General features: G+C 36.3%; 1 protein-coding gene across 4 annotated transcripts in view; it reads left to right on the forward strand.

Annotated features, from left to right (window-relative positions):
* The first annotated feature begins 749 nt into the window (after window positions 1–749).
* LOC135105900 (kelch-like protein diablo) overlaps window positions 750–12,200 on the forward strand; it is a 22,193-nt gene continuing 10,742 nt past the window's right edge. Inside the window, exons 1-7 of one of the 4 annotated variants that reach the window (XM_064014558.1) lie at window positions 829–905; window positions 4,662–4,726; window positions 8,238–8,492; window positions 9,180–9,364; window positions 9,786–9,949; window positions 11,148–11,306; window positions 11,464–11,550. In XM_064014558.1, the coding sequence (XP_063870628.1) occupies window positions 4,713–4,726; window positions 8,238–8,492; window positions 9,180–9,364; window positions 9,786–9,949; window positions 11,148–11,306; window positions 11,464–11,550 (864 nt within the window). In that variant the 5' untranslated portion in view covers window positions 829–905; window positions 4,662–4,712. Of the gene's footprint in view, window positions 948–4,661; window positions 4,727–8,237; window positions 8,493–9,179; window positions 9,365–9,785; window positions 9,950–11,147; window positions 11,307–11,463; window positions 11,551–12,200 lie in introns of all 4 variants that reach the window. The other 3 variants (XM_064014559.1, XM_064014560.1, XM_064014561.1) reach the window with 3 other exon arrangements.

The raw sequence follows: 12,200 nt of genomic DNA on the forward strand, positions 1-12,200 counted from the left end.
GAGAGAGAGAGAGAGAGAGAGAGAGAGACGTTGGGATGTTTCAATAATGTTTAAGCTAGTTTTCCTCTAATATCAATGCCAGAGCAGAACAATGCAGTTAAATCTTTGTTTGAACCTACAGACCTCAAGGATCTACGTAGCTATATCCTACACAAACTTTGATAACAGGATTTCCGGAAGTTTAAGAAAGAGTACTATACATGTTGCTCTTAAGAGTAGCATGTATTCAACGATGACCTATTATACAAGGGTTTTAAGCAATATTAAGAGCACTATCATGTATGCACAAAATTATAGCTATGTGTGTCCAGACGGAAAGTTGAAGCGCTTTGTTCTCTCATTAGATTATTTTAAAAGGGCACAGAGATAATTATGTAGTCAGAGAGTTTGAGAATATTCATTTACACACCGCACTCAGTCTTCGTTCGAAAAAAAAATAATGCTACCTACTTATGTACTGTCTGTAGTGTACTTCAAACTTTCATTATAAAGTGGAGGATAGTATTTCTTTAGTTATCCATATAATGTCAATACCCCAAAGTATTTAGTGTCCTTGGCATATATGTTTCTTGTTTGTTATTGCTATTAGTTATTGATTTTTGTCAATATTACATTTCTCTTCCTTTCTTATATGTGTCACTGATAATTAGTGACGAAATATATTATGTGGCAAATCTGCACCAGATTGTTACCAAGATCAACAAGAAAAGATCGGTATTAGAGAGCTGCTTTGTTTTATATTAGAATCAAATACCTTAAAAAGTGGGATCAGCGATGTTTTGTAGGCTTGGATCCTCTGAACTGCTGGTGGTGTTTACCTTATAGGGTTGTTTGTCTCAGTGTTTACTTTGGAGCGATGGCGGCGACGGGGTGAAGCAAGCAAGTGCAGGAAACACGACGCAGAGGTACACTCCCTTCCCCTAAACTACTCAGATAAGACCACCGGGGTCAGTGCCAGTGGGTCAGATCAACACAAGCCACGCCTACTCCTCCTCTTGGAATTCCGAGTCCTACACTTTCTCCATTCATTGCTCCTCCTGCCATTTCCATCCAGCAATTAAAGAGCCATTATCTAGAACATGAAGGCAGGAATGTGGAATTTTAGTCTTAGCAGGACGTTTTGTAAGGTCGTCCATGGGTGTGTTCCAGACTCCCCTGTAACACTGCGGAAATGTTTCCAGGCAGTAGTCAGGGTGGCTGTCAAATGCTGACCGACACCTCTCCCTTCCTATCTGCTGTGTTTTGACCACCAGCCTGCTGTGGCCTGCAGTCAGGGTTAATATCCTGACTGCACTGTACTGTAAGTTTGGGGCGTTATTTAATGCGACAGTTTACAGAGGTGGGATGGGGGAATCATTCAAACCCATTAGTGACCAGTTTTAGTTTTGCTCAGGTGAGTCACGTTGGTTACTCAGATTTTGTAACAAGTTTTAGGTTGTCATTAACAGTCATGGGATTAAGATCCAGCCAGGTAAAGGGAGGATGTATCAACAGTCATACTCCTGCCACATAAGGAATCTTGACTTCCACAAAGTATCCAAACTGTCGTGTACATACAGTCTCCTAACACCCACATACATTATGTTTTGTGGTAGGAGCACATTAAATTAAACAGTTTATATTTATTCCAGGCTATTTCATCAGCACACATGGCAAATGGTTGATTGTGATGGTATCAGGTGTGGCCTGTGCTTGCTTGAAGAAATAAATCATGTACCAGTTGACTGCTTCCTAAATCAGACCAGATGTGATCATACATAGAATTTGTACTTAAATATTTTTATATGGTTAATCTATTTTTTCCAACTGAAGACCTTTGTCCCTTTCAGTTGCATGAGTTACATTCCTGGAAAATCATGCATTAAGTGAGCCCCAGCTTTCCCACTGACTTCCATTATATATGTTTGAGATATTGTGAGCTTAGGAACAAAAATTATGCTCCAACCGTGTCATAAAATGTTGTCTCCTTGATGTGGTGTTGTGCTGCTACCAAAACAGATCACCATTAAATGTTTTGAATGAAGTTATTTATCTGAATAAAGAAGATCAAAATTGTGAGTGCATCATCTTACACAGTTACCATCTTGGTAAATCTTATCAATAACAGCTCCTTATTTATTCTGTTGCTGGTCCTCCCCAGGAGAAGCAAGCTGGGGGGACCTTCTGGGGAAGTGGGGTTTTAGGGTGAGGGAGGCCAAAGTGGATAAAATTTGGACATTTATGAAATTTCTGAGGATGAAATGCCATATTTTGAAGATGGGAAATTTCTAGCCTAGTCTAACTTTACCTAACCAAAGGTAATCCAACCAGGGATCCCCATTAAGGACACTAACCTAACCTAACTGAGGGGCTTTGCCCCGCACTGGAACCCCCTCCCTTAAGGACATTAACTTAACTGAGGGGGGGTGGGGGGCTTTCCTAACCTAGCCTAACTTGGGGGCTTTGTCTCTGCCGGACACCCCTTTAAGTACACTAACCTAACCTAACAAGTACACAAGTATTATTATTGCCTTCGTACACTGCTCCACCCAGTTTTTCCTGGTCATCTTGCCTCACAATTAAGGTCTTGGCCAGGGTGGCCTCGGGCCTTCATGTGCTGGCAGGGTGCTTTCCTTGTACCCCAGTTGTAATGTAATATTATGGCAAGCTTTTCTACAGTTGTCTTTCCTTCGTACTCTTGGGCACCGTGCACATCAACAACAGTCTACATTCTCTACTTGTACACTGTATACCTTAATAGGAAGTGGAAGGTCCAGGGTGTTGTTGGTTCACCACCTCGTCCTCATCCTCAAAGAATACTGGCACCACTGAGTGTTCAGTACTCGATTGATTTTGGCAAAACAACATGTGATCTTAAGAAATGTACACCCAAGTCGTCTTCCTTATGGAACTGCACAATAAAATCCCAATATTTGAATTTGCATCCACTGTACTTGGCTGCCATTGTGATGCTGAGTACCCAGAGGTTAGCTGGTTGGTGGCCTTGGCTGCCATGTATACACATGGTGATTGGCTGAAAATCATTGACATATTGGCCAGTAGTAAATAATTTTTAATGATGTTCTAATATGTCATTAAAAGGACTGCTGTCATTGGCTGAACAAAAGAGATACAAGAGAACATGTGCTACTCCATACTGGAAGTCAACATATTAACACATGCATTACACTGTATCCTTTTAAGCAAGCCTCATCGGCATGGACTTAGAATTTGTGATACACCACAAGATGGATCACATCACTGTAATGTAACCACGTGTTGTACAGTGAGTATTTATCACCGTAGGTGCATGATTTAGCTGCTCCATGAGGAGTGGCTATTGGTGAGATAATCCACCAGCTCCATCACCATCACCACTATTGCTGTTCTAGAAACAAGCAATACAGGAGATAACACTACACCATTAGCCTGCCTCAACAACTCGCTCCTCTTGTATTGATGTGATTTGTTATCATGAGACCCAGTTATTTCCTCAGAGTTAATGAGACTGAGTAGGACAACAGGAGCAGTGTCTTGGGTGTTATTCAACCTTCCCTTTGCCTTGCTTCATAATGCAGTAAGGTAGTTTCATATATAGGGATCTAATTTTTTTTTTTTTTTTGTGTCTGGTCCTTAGAAAAATAATGACAAAATAAGTTCAAAAGAAACTTTTGTAATATCACAGGATCAGCCACTACATAAAAGGGAATATATCTACACTCCTGGAATCTTCCCAGCTAATAGAATTTTAAAAAGTTAATTAATGAATTTATGATTACTATTATTTATTTATCCTATGATATGAAGAGGTCAGCCCCTAGTAGCTAGGGTTGCTGTTTTTAAGTCAATTAATATAGTAAGTAATTTCATTTTAATTAGTCTTAATCATGATTTTAGTAACTTTTTCCACTGATAAACTCATAATTTTTTTGTTCCATTGAATTGAATATCATTTATCTATGTAATGTTGGAAAATAATTTCATCACTAGAAATATACTACATTATGCATTATTCTTTGAAACTGATTGTATTGCTTGTCTATATAATGATTTAGTGATCTCATAATTGTATATTACATACACCCAAACAGTACTTTCAAAATTACATGTTTTGATTTTTTATATGTCATAGGGGGCCTCAAGTTGTTTCAATTGTAAATTATTATTGTAAACTTAAAGGGTTGTATGTTTTGTGATAAAGTTAAAACCAATCATAGTCCATTAATTTTGTCATATATGAATGATGAATATTTTAAAGTCTGCATGAAGGAGATAAGGATTATGATTTAGGAATTTCACTAAACTTGTATTAACATTATTTTTATGTGACCAAGTTCTGTCACAGCTCTTTAATCTTCTTTCTGCTGATTGTGTTGTGGCACATTAGGCAAGATCTGATGCAACATATTGCTGTAATGTGCAGCTGTAAGTTAATAAAGTGAAATGCATTGGAAGATGTTGATACATGATGTATCTTAATAAAGTTTGAGTGGATAAATAAAAAAATAGTTTCTGTAAACATTCAAGTAACATGATACAGTTGAGCCAGATTTTGACTTGTGTGCCAGTATAGTGTTGCCAATAAATTGGCTGATGGATACCATCTTCAAAAGTAGATTATAAGGCAATGGAGATTATTAACTAAGATTTTCCTTGTAGTTGAACTTCATCTTTGGTTACAGTGTGTGGAAGCTGTTCCTCTCAGCCTCACAACTTTGGACAAGACCTGAACCATGTTGTACACAAAGTAAACAGCACCCTTTTGTTATAGATGTTGGCCACTGTAACTAACCCTCAGTGCTCGCTCACTGCCACCTCACTCTGTAGATGACTTCATGGAAGCTGCATTTGTGTTGATACTGTATTTTCACCTTTTTTTGTGTGCGATATCTTTAGAACCTGTTTTAGTACTGGAGGTGTGGAGCCAACTGGGAAGTCTTGCACTGCATGTATGTCATATCTAAGGTGAATTCAGTGATATCTAGCTGCTACATTCAAGCACTGCACTTGCGTTGTGTTTTGGCCCAATACTTGGGACTACTGGCTCACAGGCGCTGTGTGGCACACCATGAAACCAGTATATTAATGTTCTGTTAGATCTAATATAGTACAAGTTATACAAGTTACATAATAACAGTTTATATATATTTGCTGAAAATTCGTCAAAAGGTGAATATTTCATGCAATAATGTGCTGATGGAATTTAAGTTTTGTGAAAGATATTGGCTTTTTGTATGAATGATGCATTTTTGTCATGTTGCATGCAAATTTAAGGGAGAAAAATTGAATGCTCCCAACTTCAGAAATTTGATACAGTACATGTAGCTGCAAAATACAAAATGTATGTATATAACTCAGAGCATGTAACTATAGATGCTGAAAACTAAGCTGATTTGCAAGCCACATGCTGCTGCTTCTTCTCCCCTGTCAGTAGGGCAGCTGATCGCTGTATGCTTAAAGTTCTTGCCTCTTCCCCAGGTTTTATAATTGAGATATTTTCAATTACATTATCAGTTTGCCTTGTCCTAAGATGATTAAGAAATATGTGTGTGTGTGTGTGTGTGTGTGTATATATATATATATATATATATATATATATATATATATATATATATATATATATATATATATATATATATATATATATATATATATATATATATATATATATATATATATATATATATATATATATATATATATATATATATATATATATATATATATATATATATATATATATATATATATATATATATATATGAAAACAATAATAATATCAAAATATTAATTCTGCATAAAAATTGAGAAAACAAACATATTATTTAGTACTTAAACTCATCAGCATCATTGTAGACATGCATGTCTTAAGTCATATGTGCTGACAAGGATAACTGATCATGTGATTGAGAATGTCTTGCATATAAAGATCTTGGAGAGCAGAAAGAATTTTACAAGAGCATGAATTCGTTGCCTTGCCAGAAGGTGGCAGAGGCAGGGGCTATGGTTTCTTGGTCAGTTTGGCCTATGGTGACTATAGTTGAATGCTATACACATGATTTGGTCCTCATGCACCTGCATCTATTAGATATGTGAGCAATGTTAAGAAAAGTATGTAGTAGTGCAGTACGAGCTTCATTAATGTTCTTATGCTGTGAGGTTCACTTCTTTTTCTGCTGACTAAATAAGTATGCACTGTGAATGTTAGAAAAATTTAGAGTATTTATTAATGTGACACTACATTACCTTAGTTTTTACTTTTTTCTCTAAAGAGAATTTTAGTCATTAAGTATAGATTTTGCAGTGGTAGCAATTTGAGTTGACATTTACATCTGGGGCCCTTTGTCTCTGGTGCCAGTAAAGGATTGTACCAGAAATATTCTTTATCTGGTTAAAATTTTGTGAAGATGGTCATTGGTGACAGATGAAGCTTTAGCAGTGATGGAGTAAATACAAGAGTTTGTATATGCATATGAATAGTAATCCTTCAAATACTTACAAAAATAAATATGAATACATTCAAATACTCTTAAATTGAATGTAAGTATAAATATTTTATGAAAGTATTTCTTATGTATATGTAAATATCTACATTCTTTTTGTTGAAAAAAATACACACACACACACACACACACACACACACACACACACACACACACACACACACACACACACACACACACACACACACACACACACACACACACACACACTAGCCTGGCAAATCCTTGTAGCAAAGTTATGCAAATGTAAAATGACATCAAGACTAGTAACTCATGCTTGTTGACAGTGATGAACAAGGATGAGGGAGGCACATTTCAAACTGCAGCGTATGTGAGGCTGTTATGGCTGCCATATAACAAAACTGAAAAAGTATTATAAAACTTGAAGAAATTATACATTTTGTAAACACAGGTCAGGCACACTTGCCTTAATGTAGTTTTATGTAGTTAGTAATACAGACAAGATTTATCAGGTGACACAATTCATTGCTTGAAGCCAAGATCACAAATATAGACTCTGAATCATGGCTCTGCTTTCATAGTCACTCAGAAGTTGAAGGATGTTGTGTGGGTGACAGACTATTAGGTATTTCACAGCCATTGTGGTACTAAGCTCTCAGTACAAAAATTCATGATCAAATCATGAGTTGCCAGATATGCCCAAAATTTTAACCAGATATAAAATACCTTAGAGAATTTTTTCTTTCTCTTTTTTATACTAGGAACAAGGTTTATAACTGCAATTGCAATGGCCATGCAATGACATTCCAAACTATGTTTAATTTTGAGGCTAGGAAGTAAGAGCCGAGGCTGAAACAGAATGTGGAGTCACTGTAGATACACTACAGAGTGAAGACAAGTTCCCTCAGGGTAACTTCTTGCTCCACCACTTTCATGCATCCAGTCTATCGTCATGGCCCTAGTGTGTGTCTGGCGTCTGATGAGTAGGATTCTGCTTCACTGAAGAATAGTGGAAAAGCAAATTGGTTAATTATACAGGATCTCCATATATTTTAGTGTATGCTGTAAGAAAAGTTTTATGAAAATCTAAGTGATGTATTGGCTGAAAGAAACTAGGTAGATGCATGATACAGCTGTGCCACTTGGTATAGTTCATACCTTTACGTCTTTGATCGTGGTTTTAAACAAGGAAATTTCACTTCGTATTTCTGCAGGAGAGATATAGTGTACTCTTGTTTATTGCACTTAGGGGATATAGGGTAGTATTATATAAAAGGATATTTTTTAATTTCAACAGATAGTCTATATCTTTCCATATAATTATTTCTTGAGATAGAAATGGTTCAGGAAATTAATCTGCATTGCATTTCTATGAAAACCATTAAATGAATTCTTATTTTGGTTAACTGTTGTAGAGGTAGAAATATGAGTTTTTGGTTGGTACTCCAGTGAATAATACTGAATAATATCTTGAATTGTGACAACTTAAAGTGGATATTTTGACTTTTTAGGCACAATTAAGAGTATGTTAGTTTTTTTTCTATGACTTGCCTCTGAGGATATTATTACATTGTATTTCTGTTCATTATGAATATTTGTTTCCATTTCTAAAAGCCAAATTTCATATTTTGTAGTGTTCTAGGCTGGTACAGTATTTAAATTAGTTTTATTATGTTTGCCAAAAATATAGATCTCACATTGAAGATCCCATCCTGGGTACAGCAACAAGAATTATTGTCCTGTTGTTTTATGTAGTGCTGAGTCCAAAGTTTTTTTTTCCCACTTTCTCTCCAGTATGGAAGCTACGTCAGAAAACATGATAAATCTCCGAGTAGGACAGACCGGCGTTGGCCGAGTGACGGGTGGAGATGATGACACGCTGGGGGTGGGGGAGACCTCCATTGGGTCTCCTCCCTCCCCCATTGGCCTGCGCTACACCTCTGACAAGCACTCCAAGGTGGCACTGGCCAACATCAACATGCTGCAGAAACGGCGGGAGTTGTGTGATGTGGTTCTCATTGTGGGCAGCCGAAAAATTTTTGCACACAGGTCAGTTACTCATTTGTATCTTGAAGTACTAGTGAATAGTATTTCCAGAAGTTGTACATAATAGTAATGCATAAACGAGAGAGAAAATGTCATGATATAGGCTGATTTACTAGTAGAACCATCAGACTTGCAGACGTTTGGTGGCATATGACTTTTCTTTCATGACATCTTTTGAGACCTTTTAGAATGTTATGGATTACAGTTCTTTATGCATCTTCATTCCAAACACACTCACTTACTTAACAAAGTGTAAGTGGCGGCAAGAACATTTTTTCTGTTGCAAACTTTAAAGATCACGTATCTTGTTTGTCTTTTTATTTAGATTGTTACAATAGATATAAATATAAAACCAATGAGATATTAACTTCAGATACATTAATATGTACTACATGGTAACATGCTACTGCTGATTTTAATAATTTCACTGCTGTGTGAGACAAGTTTTTTTTAATCACATACTACTCTGAAACATTCCTTTTCATTGTACACCCATTTCTAAACATTGCACTGGTTAAACTTTGGAAAATCTATCCCTTTAATCCCTTTGTCTTTCTCATAGATGCTTGTAAAGATTGTGTTCAGTGCATTTACTCTTGTGACTCGTGTATCGCAGTGAAAGGGTTAAGAGTGTATGACAACTAGGGTATGCAGGCTGAGCAAGTACTTAATGTGGTATCTTATTGGCAGAGTGATCCTCTCAGCATGCAGCCCATACTTCCATGCCATGTTTACTTCTGAGTTACTTGAGGCTCGGCTGACAGAGGTTCCAATCCGTGACATTGATGAGGATGCTGTTGATCTACTTGTCAACTTCTGCTACACCTCAGAGATCACCATTGAGGAATCCAATGTACAGACGCTCCTTCCTGCTGGTAAGTTAATATTCTGTTTCATTTTTATAGAGCAGAATCAAATGGCATCACAGTTGTATGCTGAGGTGATTTTGGGGTAAGTGACATGTTACCATTTAAGTTTCTCTGCCCATTACACTGCATTAGTATGTAGTAATGGTGTGAGTGGAAAGAATTACGTGCAGAGAGAAATTAATTGGTTGATTGGTGTAAGGCATTGCAAGATTGGAGTCATAAAACGACAGTGTGAGGAGGTGATGTGGCCATTCCCTCAGGGGAGTGCTTTGGGGCAGGTGTCACATGTAGATTGATAGGTATAGATCATGATACAAAAAACAAAAGTGAACTGTATGAATGTTCTAGATAGTAATTTTAGAATATAAATACTTTTATATCATACATACTTTGATATTCAGTATGTTCTATTTTGTTTGCCTTCCAGCTTGCTTGCTTCATTTGCAAGAGATTCAGGATGTCTGTTGTGAGTTCTTGAAGCAGCAGCTACATCCATCTAATTGCCTTGGCATTCGGGCCTTTGCTGACACCCACGCCTGCAGGGACCTCCTCCGCATTGCTGACAAGTTTACCCAACATAACTTTCAGGAGGTCAGAAGTTTCTCTTTCATATGGTTAGGAGAAAAGATGAGGCCATGGAGAAGTTTTGTTTAATTGAGGAAGAGCAGCTGAGAACTATTTTGATACAGTTTATGGCATATGACATACAATGTGCATTTTGTTGTTCATCATCATTTTGAAAATTCCACACAGGTTTGGATGTATTGGTCTTATTTACTTCTTACCCAGGCTGCATGGTCACTAGTGGTTTTTGAGACCTCCTTGGATCGCTTCCTGCAAAACTCTAGGATACATTGAGATATCTAACTCTTTTTCAGCCAAACCATCTCAGCTTGCCATTTCTTACTATCAGTGATGGATTATGTATTAAAAAAAATAAATAAGAAAAATAAGATTATATATATATATATATATATATATATATATATATATATATATATATATATATATATATATATATATATATATATATATATATATATATATATATATATATATATAATAAAATCAAGATTTCTGCAACTACAAACCACAGGTGCAATCTAGTTTCTGAATTTTAAGTGCCTAATGTAAAAACAGGGAGAAAATGGAAAGTAGAAGAGAAACATAGTAAATAATTATTTACTGTAATTGTTTACTTGTTACTTGGAAAGAATGAATCCGTGTAATTGCTGAAGTTAGAGGTGGCAGGCTGCAGGCTCCAGGAGGCTAATGAACAATGTACTAATGGGCTGCAGGGCTGGGAATTGGGAAGTTAAGTGCTGTGGTGCTTGCATTCAGCTTCACTGATGAGTAGCTTAATGGGCAAACCTTATTACTTACTAGTGCTCATGGAAAATCATACTGTAACTTGGTTAATGAAATGTTGTGTTGCAGCATGAAGGGAGCAAACAAAAGGAAGGAGAAATACTGGGAAGAAAAGAATATATTTTTACTTTATTTTTCTCCTGTAGTGACACCAACTGTCATATGAGGTATTGTTAGTGGAGGAGCACATTTCAGCAGTAGTGGAAGGAGAGGTCTTTTGAAGTCACCCAGTGCTGCTTCTCACTTCATCATCCATGATCCTCTTTCCTTGAGACTGGTCATTCATTGATGCTACACATCCAAATAAGTACCCTCATCTCTATTCACTTAATCCTGAAAACAGTTATTTTCTTTTGCCAGTCTTCACTAGCATACAGTCTTACAATCCTCACACTATATGCACTTCATCCATTTCCTGCAGGTGATGGAGGGTGAGGAGTTTATGGATCTACCAGTGCGTCAGTTGATGGACATCATCTCCAGCGATGAACTCAATGTGAGGTCAGAGGAGCAGGTATTCAGTGCAGTGATGGCTTGGATCAAGTACAATGTTACTGAGCGACGCCCCTACCTGGCTCGGGTGTGTTGAGATTACTTACCTGTTTCCTTGAAATTATTGCTGAAGTGTGAATTAATATTGTTATAATGAAAATGTCTTGTAATAGCTTATCTGTGAAGTATCCTTTGCTCTTGTTCTACTTATACCTCCATTTCTTTCTGTTGGTGCTAACCTGCAGGTTCTAGAACACGTGAGGCTGCCACTTCTCAGCCCTAAGTTCCTTGTCGGCACTGTAGGGTCAGATCTCCTCATAAAGAGTGATGAGGTAAGTTCTTATATGGATGCCTATATATACATACATACTTTGCTAAAGTTATATATATATATATATATATATATATATATATATATATATATATATATATATATATATATATATATATATATATATATATATAAACTTAAGCCAATATTTAATCCAGGGATATCCCTAGTAGGATTGAAAAGTAAATACATTTTTATATTTGAGTATTGTTTTACAGTATATCAAAATAACACTCTTGAATCAGATATTGGCATAGCCATGTACTTATTTGAATAAATGATCTCCAATAAAAGTGTAAAGTGACATTGTACGAATTAACTTGTGTACTAACTTGATGACAAGAGTCAATCTTTATTCCCTGTTTCCCTGCATTTACTAGAAAATTCCATTTCCCCCCTCTTCTGATGTTAATAATTTAATACACTGATGAGAGATGTGTGAGTTAGACTCCTCACAATTACTGTGGTGTGTGGATTTGTGGCTGGTAAACTTAATATTGTGTGGAGAAATGAGGGTTAAGGAAACTGGCATGATATGCAACAGTTAAAAAAAAATTATATTAGCCTGTATTACTTGGTAATGTATGTAAAGATATGTGTGGATAGGAAAGAAATTGTTTTGGTTTATAAATACTTGTATAATTTTTTTTT

The sequence above is a fragment of the Scylla paramamosain genome, chromosome 12 (genome assembly GCF_035594125.1).
Source record: "Scylla paramamosain isolate STU-SP2022 chromosome 12, ASM3559412v1, whole genome shotgun sequence".
Classification (NCBI taxonomy): Eukaryota; Metazoa; Arthropoda; class Malacostraca; order Decapoda; family Portunidae; genus Scylla; species Scylla paramamosain.